This window comes from Egretta garzetta, unplaced genomic scaffold, assembly GCF_000687185.1.
Source record: "Egretta garzetta isolate BGI_Z169 unplaced genomic scaffold, ASM68718v1 scaffold321, whole genome shotgun sequence".
In the NCBI taxonomy this organism is placed as follows: domain Eukaryota; kingdom Metazoa; phylum Chordata; class Aves; order Pelecaniformes; family Ardeidae; genus Egretta; species Egretta garzetta.
Window position 1 is genome coordinate 2,219,708 of NW_009258756.1, and position 16,134 is coordinate 2,235,841.

The 16,134-nt window shown below is 34.2% G+C and overlaps 2 protein-coding genes across 3 annotated transcripts in view; one reads left to right on the top strand and one right to left on the bottom strand.

Annotated features, from left to right (window-relative positions):
- Window positions 1-12,330, top strand: part of LOC104135580 (PARP1 binding protein) — a 50,496-nt gene extending 38,166 nt beyond the window's left edge. The window contains exons 8-10 of one of the 2 annotated variants that reach the window (XM_009649247.2): window positions 1,297-1,378; window positions 11,059-11,209; window positions 11,856-12,330. In XM_009649247.2, coding sequence (XP_009647542.1) covers window positions 1,297-1,378; window positions 11,059-11,209; window positions 11,856-12,190 — 568 coding nt within the window. In that variant the 3' untranslated portion in view covers window positions 12,191-12,330. The remainder of the gene's footprint in view (window positions 1-1,296; window positions 1,379-11,058; window positions 11,210-11,855) is intronic. The other variant, XM_035888949.1, reaches the window with a different exon arrangement.
- A 342-nt stretch (window positions 12,331-12,672) lies between these two features.
- Window positions 12,673-14,511, bottom strand: PMCH (pro-melanin concentrating hormone). The gene is made up of 2 exons (XM_035888956.1): window positions 13,572-14,511; window positions 12,673-13,072 (listed from the first exon to the last, which is right to left on the bottom strand). Exons 1-2 carry the CDS (start codon window positions 13,818-13,820, stop codon window positions 12,818-12,820), a joined length of 504 nt encoding a protein of 167 aa, XP_035744849.1. The 5' UTR covers window positions 13,821-14,511; the 3' UTR covers window positions 12,673-12,817.
- Between the last annotated feature and the right edge of the window lie 1,623 nt (window positions 14,512-16,134).

Consider the following 16,134-nt stretch of genomic DNA (forward strand, 5'->3'; position numbering starts at 1 on the left):
CAAAGTAAGGTGATTCTGATATAATTAAGGACAGTATTTATGGTTTAGAGTTAAATTTTGCCTGACCACAGATCAAGTATTTTCATAACTTTTTGCAAGAGAAGTTCTCTTTTTCTGGTTTTCCAGATTCAACAGGTATTCACAGTTTGGGGCAACTTTTTGCTTGCTGATGGTTTTTATACCATTCCCATCATCTTCCTATCCTATTAATGTTAAAGCCAGTCATTTCTTCTTGCTCATTTTTTTGCTTGGTTTTTAAAATTTCCTTCTATTTAAGGAATTACCCATATTTATCTGGTGTACAAACAAAGAATCACTTGAAAATCCATTTCTGTGGGCACTGAAAGGTGAACTAACCTATCCATGCGCTGCAGAAGCAGTGGTGACTTAAGCAGTCACTTATTCTGAGGAATCATCAGTTGTTGGAAAAGTGGGATGCTGAGAATTTTGTCATTACAGATTACAAGGACTTGTGAACCAGAACAGCGGCATAGATGGGAGCATACATTAAATATTTAATAAAGCATAATTTATTTAATAAAAGCATGATTTAAATGGCAAAAACATTGCAAGGTCCTGCAGACATTTTGCACCACAGACAAATAAAAAGAAAAAAATAAAGAATGAGCTAAATAAATAAATGTTATTTATGGAATAATTGAATAGAGTGAGCTAAATAAATAAAGAATCAGTTCTTTTTGAAAAAAAAACTGTCCTCATGCACATTGGCCTGCCATGAGCATAAACAGAGAAGTAATTATTTACAGATTCATAGATTAGTTCTTATTTCAAGAGCATAAAATCCCCTCTTATGTGCATCAATGATTTTTTGCATTATATGCATCAAATTTTTTCATTAATGTACCTAACTATTCATGTACTGAAATATGAGAGAGTGGAAGCATTTTGTTTGTGTGAGTACTTCTATTGAAAAGTCTGTAAATATGAGGAAAACTACTCTGGATGTCAACCAGATGCTATTCAAGGGGGCATAAGTAGAACGGTGACTTGGTAACTCATCACCAGCATTACAAATAATAATATTGTGGCTGCAGAACTACAGTATTGTAAACATACTGAAAAATCATACCAGAAATTGGAACTGTATGTTTGGTTTCATTACATTGTCATCAATTGTTACAGTGCATGTGGTTACTTAGGAAGGGAAAAAACAAAGTAAGACTTGGAGAGTGAAGATACTTTGCCTTCCTGTTTCTGAGGAACTTGGCATAGTAACTGTTTTTCTTAACTAATTGCTATTATGTGCTCTAAATGCTTATCTCTTTTTTTATATAGATCTCCAGCACAATCCAATGGATCTTCTCCAAAACCTCTCAGACAACGTATTCAGAAATCTATGGATGAAAATAAAATTAAGGTACTATGTAGGAATTGCTTTGCAACTATAGATATATTGAAACAATAACATTAAAATGAAAATAACAGTCTTAAAGTTCTCAAACACTTGGCTGAAATGTATCCCATAGTCAAAGAAATGTAATTGTGATTAACTTGTGGTAATTGGCCCAACTTGAACAGTGTTGTAATATGAATGGAAATATCTAAAACTCCAGAAGAGAAAGGCTTTAAACTTAAAAGCACTTCCTAATGAAGATATCTTAATGGAGATATACTGAGTTAATCTATATGTCTTCATTTAACCATCTGTGTATTTCAGGACTATAGAAATAAAACTGAAGCTATGTGAAAACAGAGATAAAACTGAGCACAGGCACCTGATTTTAGTTCAGATAATATAGGCATTCTACAAGTGTAGTAACGACTTTTTCATTGCATTTTTGGGGGGATGCTTTTTACTTGCAACGTTCTGAGGACATTTCCATAACATTACTTTGTGAACGATAAAATAAAGATGCTAATGTTTGCTATTTTGTAGATGAAATGGAACATTAGAAGAGTATGTTGGTATTGTGAGTGGCACTATTCGAAAGAACAACTTTAATGTTTCTGAAAATTTCAGTCTTCTGTGTACTGCATTTTACATAGTCTTTTCCTCCAAATTGTCAAACTTGAGTGTTGGTACTATGGAAAGAAACAGAGCTTGTATCTTCCACAGCATTTCAACAGAGAGCTATAAAAGTAGTGACTTCATATTTTTTACAAACTTAGTCCTGACAACACGTAAGAGCGCAAATGTAATTAGCATATAAGGAAGAAAACAGAGGTGTTTTAAGCCATCAGAATTAGTTCAAGAACAGCATGTTTAAAATATACTCCGACTTCAGTCTGAGTGCTTTTTTTGGAATGGGGGTGGGGTGGATGATGGGTGGTTTTGATACTTGCACTAATTATGGTGAAATTTAGCTTAAAACTCATAGACAAATTATGAAAGTTTGAAGCTGGTAAAGTATCTTCATTATATTAATTTTACAAGAAACAGCATATTTAAATTGCAACTTTACTCATCAAATACCAAAACGGTGATATGCATAATACATTGAAATAGATAGTTTTCTTATCTAAATGGAGGATTTGTAATTGGATTCATGAAACAGCTCTGTTCAGTATCAAAGTACAAAAATTATTTCCTAAAAGTAATTACCTGTCACATTTGAGACCTTTTCTGGAAACTTGCAAGGTTTTTGACACAAACTATCAAAAATATGAGTCTTGATGCTGATTCATATTAGGAAACTATTTTTATCTTTTTTGGAGATACTTTTTTGCTAATCAAAAATACCAGATTAGCTGCCATAATTTCTGTGCAAACAGTTCTTTCAGAGGTCTCTGAATAACTGAATGAATTCTACTTCAGGAGCAGGAATTGCATGCAAGGGTTCATCATGACACTCTCCTGTGCTGCCTTTGTAGTTCCTGACTCTAATAAAGGTTCTGTGACTCCTCTGAGCCTTGTTAATATAATACAAGAAACTGACTTTTCTGTAGTACTCTTGTCCTAGTCTTGCTTCACCATGACTGATGAAATAGAATATACCTGTAGCAATTTAGAATGGCACATCTAATGTTTTTAGCCAATATTTTTTGAGAACTTTCGATCAATTTCTAGTACTGATTTTGATGCTTACCATGTGCCTAATAAAATTGAGGATGACTATATTGGAATATAAATTACCTTTTGTGTTATGAAAACCAAAATTCAGAGCGAATGAGCAACAGGTCTAAAATCTGAGGGTCTCACTTCTAAACATTCTTTGGCATCTTAGAAGACTGTAAAGCTTGCTTATCACGTTATCTTTTGTAGGTTGTATCTCTGATGGTGGACTCTCTTCTGCTTTAGCAATGTGGATGGTAATGTGATTAAAATGTTAAACTGAATGGCTGCTTGGCGCTATACAACTCATATCTTAGGGCAACACTGAGGCTGCTAAACTGCCTCTAGTAATCACAATCAGTCTTCTTTATGGCTTTGTTCCAGTGTATCCTATTGTACCAGAGAGACAAAGTACAGCATGGAACTGAACGTTTTAAGATGTTTTTCCATTTTAAAAAGTGAAGATAAAAATCCTGCAGTTCCAGAGTGTAAATGTTCCTCAATTGTCTATCAGCATAGAGTCCTCTTACTCAAGATAAGATGTCTGAGTGTTTCACGTGATGTTTACAATTCTCTTTTCTGTGTACCAGCCAAACATTGCCATCTAAACTACATTATATTCCTGTGAAGTCTGGAATTATTCTTCTGGTATTCCCATGTTTACTTTAGTCTTGCTTTTCCTTCCAGTCAACTAAAATTGCTGTTCCCAAACAGCTAATGACTTTTCTAACTAAAACTCAGATAGTTCTCTGCCATTTATCTTTATGTCCATCCTCTCACATAAAATCCTGCTTTCTTTATTGAAACATTAATCTTTCGTTTTGTCTTTTTTTTGTTCTTTTGTCTACCTTTCTAACAATTGCTACCAAGTTTCTTTTGCATGTTTCTATTCCTTCCTTTTCTTCTTTTTTCTCTGAAGACTTTATAGGGCCCTGTCTTTCTCTTCTCTTTCTGTACCTTCTTTGTGGATGAATCCATCTACAAACAGAAGCTCAGCTATCATCTTTATATGAACACTTCACAGTTCTCAATGTGACCTAAGTGTCCCTTCTGTCAGAACTGACATCTTTTGTTACTTCTATACAATCCTGTGAATTCCCAGATGTTGATCTCAAGGTGGTATACCTATCTTTCCTGGTATATTTAACACTGAGGACGGTATCCTACCGGTTAATTTTTCACTCCATAACACATCTGGAATATATGCTCTATCTGTATGTCCACTCAACTATAATTAATTGAAGGTTCATTTTGGTTTTTGATGTGCTGCTGTGTATTTTTCTTGGACTTGATAATTGTTATCAAAGTGATTAGATGGTGCATGCCATTCTTCTGTTTGCATCTCAATCTCTTCAAGCTGTAGTAGATACTCATTTCACCTATCCCAACTGATTGATTATTTCTGATTTGCTGCTTCAAGATATCTGTCCTTGCTTATGTTCAGCCTGCAATACCAATCTTAATTTGTTAATTTTCAGACTAGCTCTTTCAGCCGTCTCTTTTATATGGTTTCTTATGGCTGAATAGATTTCCTTATAGGTATCTGCAGAACTCATTACCCTTCTTTAAAATCTTTTTCAGTACCTTAAATCAACCTCTCCCCAAAACTTAGCAGTGCTTTGTGTTGAGATGGATGCCCATTATAATGACTAATTTCAGTTCCTTTCTTGATGAATCCATATATTTCTTGTCTTGGATTGTAATGTCTCTTGGTAGAAATAAATTTTCTTCTGTCTTTGCTGTGCAGCACATAGCACAATGAATTCCTTGTCCCTGACCATAGATCTCAAGTGCTATGGTAATATCTATCATCTTCTTACACTGAATATCACTCTTCTTTATTATTTTCTACAAACATCTTGAAATGAGTACAGGTTGCTTGTAGAATTCATAGTTGTAAATTTTGTTATGCATAATGCACCCATTTTAATAACTCAAAAGACATACCATGCATACTTTTTTTAATAAGTCAGTAGCCACATGATGTTTCGTCTCAATGTCGGTAATTCTTCTGAGACATTTCTTATGCAGTATGTGTGATGGTAGCATTATTTCCATGAAATTGTCCTAAGGACCTTTTTCCCATGCTGCCTCTGATAGGTGGTTAGATGGTTAGTCTAAAGTACAAGTTTATGATCTCTCATTAGAACTTATCCCATAAAAGTGTCCTTTTCCATGATATTTGAGAGGGGAAGAAAAACACAGTAGTGATGATTAATTTGGTTGTATGCTGTGTCCCATCAAGTTGTGTTGAATAAAGAAATTTAGGAAAATCTAGGAAGTGAATCTAGGAAGTGAAATGCTTCATCTGGAAGTTAAAAAAAAAAAAAAAAGAGAAAGGGGAAAAAAATCATTATGCCCTCTCCCTCCTTAACAGGAACTGATCTATCATCTTCTGCAGAATTATGTGGAGGAGTGCGGATTGATAATATTTAGACCTAAGGCATGACATCATGCGTATGTGTGTAGTATCTAAAAACATGGAGAGTGGATAAAATAAACGGTTAGCTATGAACTGGAATTGGTGTTTAAAAATAAAATAAATCTGTGGGTATTTCCATTGCGCCAAAACAAATTCCTGGCAACAGGGAAAGACAAAGAAATATTTTTGTCTTTCAATCCTCATTAAATACCAGAAGAGATGCAGAAAGATCACCTAACTATAACAGCATTTGTTAGGAGGCAAAGCTGTCGCTCTTACCCCTTGAGGAGAAAGAAGGCTGGGGAACTAGCATGTTGCATTTTTTTTTTTCATTCCCTCCAACAGAAGCAGGTAAGAGTAATAATAAGAAACTCTATCTTCCTTTGAGAGACAATTTAGAGTTTCAAGTTTGTTATCTATTTTTGTTTAAGTGAAAGTATTCTGGTGAATGGTATTTTGTGGAAGGAGTCTTTAATTTAGAAAGTTCTATAGAACATCTGTTAGTTATGTCTCTTATCAGTTGTCCTCATCACTGCTTTCTGCTTTATAAAAATGTGTAGAAAGTTTAATTGGACAGGAGAGAGATATTTTATCTAAAAAGGGTTCATCCAACCTTATGTCTGCTTCGGAGAATCATACTTCTATTTATCTGAAATGGGTAGATACCCTATTGTTTGACTACTTATTTTGTTGATTTCGGTGACATCGTGTTAGTCCTGCTTATTGGTGAGAGAAAGGAACGGAAGGACTGTTACAATCACCTGCTTTGTTTAGGTTAAAGAGCAACTTAAGGCAACAAAAATGTTGCATAATAAGACTTTCATCTTTCTTCTACACCAGAGAAGATTTATTTTACCTACAACTTGAAAGTCAATTCTGTTCCTGAACTAAGGGGGTTGGGTGAAACGGAGAACTTCAGGAGTTAAGAAGGAAGGAACAAAAGCTATTAAGCTGTGAGCATGCAATATATGAGAGAGTAACAGATCTTTTTGTAAACTTAGGATTGTTTTGGCCTTTTCATACATTGTTTTAGAAATCCTAGTGCATTGTTAACACATTTACCCTGAAACAGCTGCAGGGTTTTTCAGTAGTTTGGCATGTTTTTTTCTTAATATAACTGGAGACAATCTTTCCTATATGAGGCACTATTTCCCTCCAATTGGGAACCTAACTGTAATTTTAGTTTTAAAAAGAATTTGTGGTTTAAGAACTCTAACAAATTTTGGCATGCTTGAAGTTCATTGTAATTTTACTGTGTATAGAAATCCTTCCAAGGAAAAAAACAAAAAAACCCAGCCTGCCTTTCTCATGTGACTTGTTCATGCCTATATAAAATGACTTAATACCTAGCTTCATGCACTGCTCTTATTTTTCATTGCTTAGCTCTCTAAATGCTGTTACTTGAGAGAATTGTTTTGCCTATTTGTGATTCCAGTACAAATAAACAGTGACTTGGAAAACTCTTAACAGGAAGTTAAGAGTTTTCTGTACATCCACTATAACTGTGAGCAGAAAATTCATAGTAATAGAGAAAACGATCTTCCTCAGGTAGTACTCTCATCTACTGTAGCAAGAAATATTTATTTCTAAGTGCAATATAATTATGGAGAGCACCAAGCTGACTAGTAGTTTCAATGTGTATGGATTATGCTAAAAGTGAGTATCTGGAGGAGAGAGAGGGAGGGGAGAAAAAGGTTCTGTTCAGCACAAAATCTGAAGACTTTATTATTAGTGTCAGTTGATAAATCATACTTGTGTAGAAAATACTGGTTTTGTTTCTACAAGACCTCCAAACTACTTTCCTAGGATCTGTAGCTGTGAGTTTTAAGTACTTTTGAAACCTAGTAATGAGGTGATTTGAGGCTAAGTATTCTCAAAACAGTAGTAGGTTAATTTGGGATAGGAAAAGGCAGGTACAATGTCACGCTAAAAAAATTGATAGTTTCAGTACAAAAAAAGCTTGCTATTACCTGAGCTATTCAGGACATTATTCATGTTTGAATAACATGATGCCTTGGTTTGGCAATAATACTTACCATTTATTGATTTGTTGCTCTTCCCTTTTCAGTCCCTTCCCTTTTTCAACTTTCTCTTTCAACTTACGTTTAATATTTTTTTTTCTAAAAGGACAAGGGTTAGGGTGGAGAAAAGATATTTTCTCTTTTTATCTCTTTTCCTCTTCCAAATACTACCCTAATTGTTTGGCTAGAAAATAAAAACATGTGTTTGTTGTTACTGATGTAGGTTTTCAAATTCTATTATGCCATTCCAGTGTATAAAAACCAAATCTCAACATTCTTACTGACTAAATATTGGCAGTACTGTCTGTATGCAGATGCTGGAAGGATATCTGGAATAGATTATCAACTAACTTTTAGAAATAAATAGAGCATGCACCATTAATATTTCACATTGAAGTGAATGTTTTATATGGGCATCTTGAACAACTGAAGAACTTCTCTAGTTATAGAAGTCAGGGTGGGAGAATGTTCTGCCTTATCTACTCATTAGGGCTACTAATTGACCTATATGTGCTTGAAATACTGTCCTAAATTCTATCATACTTTCTTCCAGTGGAACAGCAGTAACAGCGAACCCTTTTTTCTGAAATGCAGCAGAATTTTTTTCTTTGTATAGGGATAACAGCAACATTCCACTTGCCTTGTGAAGAGGCGAGGGGATAGTAAGTCTGAGTTCATTGCATGACATTTGTGTGCAACTACTTGATTAGCAAACTGAGTTCCCAACGTCTTTTTGCTCTCCCAAAGCTGTGGGTCATTGGGATGGTGCCCTCAAAGCAGTAGATTTCAGGGAATTTAATGTAAAAGAACTCCAATTTCTAAGAGCTATTTCAAGCTGCTGACAACCTTCATTATGTGTGGATCAATCAAGTTGCTCTTTTTTCTTTAGAAACATTCCAGTGAAGCTCTACTTTTTAATTCAGCACTAGACTTGCATTCTTTTGTTCTGCCTTCAGGCTATTAAAATACACTTATTGCTAACTCACTCAATGTAATACAGTTGTTTTTACTAGTGAACTCACGTTCCTAGACTAGTTGGGAAGTTTGGCTGCTTCAACAAATTTAGTCTTGCACTCTTGACTTGTGTATACCCTCTCGATTAGTACTAGCACCAGCTGAAACAGTCAGATTTAGTAGAGCTTTGTATAGTGTTTGCAAATGACTGAATGGTATGTGATGCAATAGAGACTGAAGTTTTGAGGCATATTTCAAGCTTCAGTGAAGTTGAAACAGACAGATGGGTTTGTGCTGCCAGTTTTTTGCTATTTAACCTTGACTTCTGTCCTTTGACTCCACGTATTCTAATCCCTGCAAACTGAATTAGTGAAGTGTCAGATGCAGGTGGTAAAAAGAAACCCTAATACCAAAAAAAATAACTGGATTTATTGTTGGTTATAGGACCGTAACTATCAGGCTTTCTTGCTCCAGTTCGATGTTCTTTGTGTTGTGTTTATTATATCTTCATCAACTCAGCACAAATTGTAGCTTATTGATCTCTTGCAATATGAATATGTGATAGAACTCTGTGCAAGTTATTGTTACATAATTTTTGATGAGTCATTTCCTGAACATAATTAGGAATAGAGGGAATTTTGAAGAATTAAGATGAAGTGTTTAAGAAACATAGCAAATACAGGAAAATATTTTTCATTAACACTGCAGTAGCCTTAAGCTTAAAGAAAACGTAAGCCCCTTATATTCTAAATATTGTAATTGCACAATAGGTTGTTGATTAAGTTTAAACTAGATTAGAGTTGCATTTTTAATTATTTCATATTCTTAAGCTTATTTTGGGTATAGCTTCTCTATCCTTCAGAACACTTTCTGAAAAGAGTATAAAGGTAGTGACATACACTTAATGACTCAGTGAGCTAGGGCATAAAGTTGAAACACACAAAACCTTGTAAATGTCTATGTAGATAGCCTTACCTTATGGTAAATGTTTTAAGTACAGGGTAGGTTAACACTTAAAAAATCATTGCTGAGAGTCAGGCTGGCTAGTTCTCCCTGTTAAATCTGTCTTTCTTTCTCAGGTTGTTATCTGGCACAGAGAAATTCAGTTTGGGAGTGACGGACAACTGGGAAAATTGGGTCTTTTTAACTCTTGAAGGGAATATTGAGCTTAAAGCAAAACTATGTATGTGTGGACATATTAAGTCAGAAAGAAAAACTACATTTCTGTAAATAAATGGGATCTTTTTTTTTTTTCCCGAAAAGACTGTAGGTGTGTTCACCTGGCCAACTGCGGTATCATGAAGAGATACTTAAGTTGCGTCTCAGTGATAAAAAGCTAGAGTCTGTTAGTTTTATAAGGATGAAGACTGTATCTGATGAAACTGGCATAAATTGTGACTGGGAACCTATTCTTTCTTTCTGTCTAAGTATGAGATTTTGAGTTGGAAGAAAAATATATCTGTAAGGGTCAAACCTGAACTGTAAGATTTAAACATGCTTGTGTTAAGAAGAAAAGTAATCAGAAAAGTGGCTGTAAACCTCTTATTTGACAAGTCATTCCTGTTATCTATCTATATAGCAACATTTATTTCGTGACAATGTTTCTTGCTCTTTCTTTTTCCTCATATTTGTACTGTAGCACCTGTTAAGCTCAAATTTATTTGAATTCCCCTGTACTGTTGTAATAGAATTATTAGCTAAAAATCCTGATGTCTTCTCTGTGCTATACCTTTTAATGTATTTTGTGTAATCTGGTAGACTTTCAAATCGAAATGAGGTCAGGATTTGTCTTGCAGAGTTTGTAGCATTTGTGATAAATTGGCCAGAAATTACAAAGCTTGACCCTGAAATTCTAAGCTGATGCAGAGCTCTAACTTAAGTGTAAACTGAGGAAATTTGGCCTGTAATCATTGATTCCATTGAAAAAAAATATTTTTTTTTTTTTGTAATTGAACCAAATAATTTGATTTACGTGTGCTATGAGGCTAAGCTCCCTGCTTCCAAGACTGGGAGGTGGAGATGAGCATGCAGCACCAGATACAATAATGTTCTTCAGTACTGTAGTTTTCTGGCAACTTAGGCTGTATGGGTATGTTTTGACAAATGTGGAGTTAGACATTGGCATTCAATGAGGAAATGGCTTTATTTTCTGAGTAGATGGGAAATCTGAAATTTGCCAGAGAAGGATCTGAAACAATACTTTATACTCCAGTTTTGGGTATAAGTATATTGAAGTTTAGTTTATATTACTGACATCTCAGAAATGATGACCTGTAGAAGTATGATAATTGACTGTATTAGCTATGACAGCTACTCAAAACAGTAGAGTCTGCAGTCTTATCAAAAGAGGTGGCTAACTTTGAAAGGTTGAAACTTTAAAAGTTAATGTGTAACTTTCTGAAAGAGATGAAAAATATTTAAAAATTATTTTAGGACTTTGATAGAATAATTTATTAGTATTCTTGAAAGCCTTTACACTTTATAAATGAATACTTTGTAAATATTTTTTATGTGAGCATACTCATTTTTCTGGTATTTTACATGATCTAAAATCTTTCAAGACAGAAGAATGGGGAAACTTATTTTACTAGTCTTGCAGGTGTTATCTTTGTAAAAAATTAAAGCTAATACCAGATTTCTATACACAGATGAAGCAATCTTCAATCAAATCTCAGTTTGCATGTACATATAAAAATGAGTTGAGTGAAATTAAGGGTCAGCATTTCCTCAGCAGTAACCGAATTCCAACCTGCACACGTTCTTCACCAAAGCAACATTTAAAAGCTGGATATCTCACAGGTAAGCTGTAGTAGGATTGAATATGTAAATGTGATACCTGGTATTTCAAATGTTATCAAACAAGGCTTTAGTAATACTCAAGAATAAATATGTTTTCAAGAAAAAAAGATGTCTCATTGCTCTGTGTATGCTATGATCAGTTAAATATCTTGACATTAAAATTGTAATGCTAGTGCTTTGAAAATGTAAATGTTTGAAAAATATGTATTGATGTTATCTTGAGGTAAAAAATTAATACATTTTGCATACAGTAAGTAATGTTTCTTCTTATTTTACAAAAGTAAGCTAAGTGAAATTTCTGGTTTTGCTATTCAAAAAAGGGAAAAAAAAATTGGTTTACTTCACTATAAACCATATCATGTATATAATTTCTAGGCTCTTTAAGCATCTTTTCCAGTATCTTAAAGTTATAAATCCACTTCCTTAAGTTAGTTGCTATTACATGTTTTTGAGCAATGTCATTTTAAATTGGCAGTATACTTATGAACACATAGCAAATGTAACTGCAATGACCAGCATAGTCTTGTTTTACTGATAATGCACTAGTTTTGATTAAAAGAAATCATCCTCTGATAGAAAAAGGACAAATAATGCCAGGTAACTTTTTATTTCTTCAAATATGTTTTTTGATATTCTTACATGACAGAAGGTATGAATTCATGTCTTCATGTACCAGTGCTTGGAAATATTTCTGAAAATGTTCACCAGACTAAAAGTTATACAGAAATGGGAAAGCGGAGTTGGCAGCCAAGGAACAAGAACTCCAAGAATGAACAGATGGATTTGAATAATGACAAAGTAATCTGTGATAAGGAAAATGAACCATCTTTGCAAAAAAGTGCTAAAATACCTAAGACTTCAAACAACCTTCAAAAGGAATTGGACAGCAAAATCAGTGGAAAAAGAAAGCACAGCAAAACTGCAAGCAAGAATAAGTTGATTGCTGGTCAGGCAAAATTAACGGACTTTTTTCAACTCTAAGTTTTTGTTTTGACATACATGGTACGTTGACTGGTTCAGAAGTTGTAAAATTTTGTGAGAAAAGAGTGAAATTCATTACTTCCTTCCATACTCAAATAAGCAGAAGTAGCTTGTGTGTAATATTAGACAAACACTTACAAGTTTGGATTATGCAGAAGTCTTTTATTTTTTGATAATACATCATTAGTAATTACAGCTATGTTCTTTTTTGGTAATGAATTATGTTTCCCTCTACAGTATCACAGGAAAGTATTTTTGGATGCATATATATAGCCACACTAAACCACAGTAACTTCAAATTACATTAAAATCATAATAAAATTTTTAATCTTCAAAGAAGGTGGTGTAGCATCATTAGTTTTCAGATTTGCCAACAAGGCCGATAGACTCTTCCCAGCATACACCTGAGCACTACAGGAAAAAAAAAATCTGGAAGTTTAATTATCAAATAACTAAAATTCTTTATGGCCTGTGGAAATGCTAGTTTAACAAATGCTTCCTCCCCATGCACCAAATCACGATAGATGTAAACTGGAAATGCAGTATTTCATCAGCCCTAGGAAAATGCAAGCATCACATGAAGTTTCTAAATATGAACCTTTATCAAATTGCATTATAGACATTGCATTATACTTTACCAGAATGAAATAGTTTTTGTGTAAAAATGAAAATATACTTACTGTCAAAATCCCTTCTTCCTATAGGGAATTTAGCTGAATTTTCTTCATCTGCAGTCTCTCTTTTCTGTATTGATTCAATATTTCGAAGTTCAGTGTCAGCTGGAAAAGCCATGGCCCCCTTCAGTGCAAGATAAGGTAGTTGCTTTCTACTTAAGTTGATTGGCATAACATGATTTAAGAAATCATGTCTGGAACCTGTGTCCTGTTTTAAAGGAAAACAAGAATAGCAGTTTAAATAAAGTCAGTTGTGTTCAGTTTTTATACTTGACTTTTTATACTTTGCAGTGAAAGTATTTTATCTTTCAAGATGATATTTTAAAAGCAATGATGTGCATTACATCCTTGGCTGAATTGGTTTTATGGTAAAGAACATGATACAATAACGAGTCTTATATTTGGTGAAGCTAAAAACCTGTTGCTGAGTATCAAACATAAATATAGGCTTTTTTCCCCACAAGTTTTGGCTACATATAATTCTGTAAAACTTGGATTTCTATTATTCAGCTGTCCAAGTTACACATTTAAAATCTTCAAATTAGATACTTACAGTTGAAAATTTATTCTTGACTGTAGTACGCTAAACTGATATTTTTGTATATTCTACAGGTTAATGCTTTAAATTATTGTACTTGTTTTCCTAAAGGCCTATGAAGAGAATTTCCATTTTACAGTTAAGCCAAAATCTAAAACTGAAAACTCACCAAAACCTTCATGTTCCCATCATCCTCTTCATCCAAAACACTGCTGTCTTCAGTCTTATAATGCTTCAGCAAAGGTATAGCTCCTCTGTTCACAGTTCTATCTCCATTTCGAAGAGTTTTTCCTAGCTTTAATGTGGTTAGCAACATATCTTCATCTTCTACCTTTTGCAAAGATTTTGAAACTGAGAGTAGGAAACCTTGAGAAAAGAGAGAGAGAGAGAGAATTAACATGTATGATGAGATACACATTCTTAGTTACTTAACGCTTGTATAGAAGTTAAGCAGTTTTCAAATTTTAAGAAAGCTTTTCCAGTTGTAAATTAATATGTTCTCCATCTGTGCCCACTTTATATATATTACAGATTGAATGGAAACTACTTCAATGGCTGATGAGTTCACTCTTTTAAAATGACTCATATTGAGGAGTAACCTTTTCTATAATCCTTCTAATCCCATCTGTTGCTTAGAACTACTTAAACATTTCTTTAGCATGGATAATTTGTTTCTTTGTATTTTTTTAAAACAGCACAGATTAGTTCCTTTTGATGGATCAGTATAACAAAGTTCACAGAAAAAGTGATGTCCATTTGTGTTATTTATAAAGCCTTGCCTCCAGTTAAGGCAAGTTAAGAAAAGGAACTAATCTACATAAGTAAGCAGGACTGTTGTAAAGGTGAGCTCTACCACAGTTTTTGATCAAAACTGATTCACTAAAGAGTTGAAAAGCTTGCAATTTAACAATGGCTTAGACTGCTACTACGTTAGAGCTGAAATCATTAATTTATATTTCCATGTCCATTATGTCAGGTTACATTATTCAGAGCTTATGTCTAGAGATCTTTATTAATACCTAAATAATTATATTTGTCTGCATTTTCTTTTTGAAAATCGACCTTTCCCAAATACAAATATAATATAGTCAGATATGCTTTCTAAGAATGTAGAAAGAAAAGTAAACTTCAGTTTTTCATTTAAAAAGTCTTTAAAATGTAGGAGTTTCCACATAACGTTGTTTTGGTTTGGGGTTTTTTTGTTGGTTTTTTTGTTTTGGTTTTTTTTTTACTTTATCTGGAAAGCAGATGGGACCAGCTCAAATCTAGCTGATCTCTTAATGTCAGTGATACAAACAATTCAGTGGCTGTGTGCCTCTTAGCTGGTTTCTACCTCCTAAATTCATGTTTGTTTTAACCTTTTAAGTTAGTGCAGGGAACCAAACATCCTACTGGTCAATGCAAGCCACTAGGAAATTGACCAAGAAACTGACAAAGCAGAAAGAGTACCACTTCCCCCATGTTTCCCTCCCTCACTCTCCATTTTGCTTTTCCTGCTTTTCCTGTTATGTCATGCACTAGGATAAAATGTAAAATTATTAGCAAAAATAAATTCTAACTGTTCTTTTGGTTTTGGGGGTGGCTTTTTTGTACTGATTTTTCTGATGCTCTTCACTAGTGCCTACCACTGATGTGGAGTGAAGGAGAAAATAACATTGATAGATTGACATTTAATAATCTGGACAAGTCTACAACACATCAATGGTAGTCGCAGATAGCAGGTATACATTATGTCTTTATAGTTGTTACAAGAAGTCCAAGGAGGAAATGCGAGTGCTGCTGAGAGGTGTTGCATGCTCTTAGGGAAGTACAGAAAGAATGTCAATTCCTTCTGAAAACAGGCAATGGTACAACATGAATCCACAGACTGAGGATGTTACATAGAAGAACTGACCGGTGTTGTTGGAACTGTGGTATTTTTAATCACTGTTCACTGCTAAACTTCCCGGAAAAGACTGCCTTGCCAAAGTAACTTCTTGGTAAGAATTTTCATGGGAAAATATGTCCTGCTGGACTAAGCAGATTCTGACTAAGACACATTTTGGATATACCCACTTTGCCCCCAATGAGGAAAGTGCATTTAATTCTTTCTGGCCAGAGCATCTCTGACAAATAGAACTATTGCTTCTCATTCTTTTAATTTCCTTGCTGTAGAGCCTGTCCTTGCCTCTGGGCAATTGAAGTAGTTTCTTTTCTTTGTCTTTAATTGCCTGGCTACAAAGGAAACAAATTTGAAAGTCAATTGTATATGGTTTTATACTTCTCATCCAACCTCCCTTTGCTAATTTGTATTCTTCCCTCACATTTGGTATTTTGTACAGTTTTGTTCAATTAATATAACAAAAGCCATATATGCTCTGTAATGGTACTTTTTATTTAGTTCAGCCTAGGCAGAACAGGAGGAGTGCTTTGGAGCTGCCATTGGCAGCAAACCTTTCTCTTTGTATGTTGGTATGTGAGTTAAGAGTTGGGAAACAAACTAGCCACCCGGTAATTTTGTATGTGACAAGAGCTTCTGCTTATCTGAAGCTACAGTACCCACAGGTATGTAGCAGGGCTTGCTTTCAAGTGCTTTTCTTTCATTTAATACAATGGACAGTTAAAATAAGACCACTGACCTGAATCAAGTGGGAAGTCCATCTACAGTGTCTATTTAGTTGTCCACTGTGTCTTTAAGCTGATGTCTATGGAAGAATATAAGATTGGCAAACTTACGGTACTCCTTCCAGTAT

Bases quoted from the DNA above. Each gene is read 5' to 3' on its own strand.
- PMCH (XM_035888956.1), bottom strand. From the start codon at position 13,820: ATGTGTATCTCATCATACATGTTAATTCTCTCTCTCTCTCTCTTTTCT. The intron at 13,073-13,571 runs GTGAGTTTTCAG...CCTTTAAAACAG, and splicing joins ATGGGAACATGAAGGTTTTG to GACACAGGTTCCAGACATGA.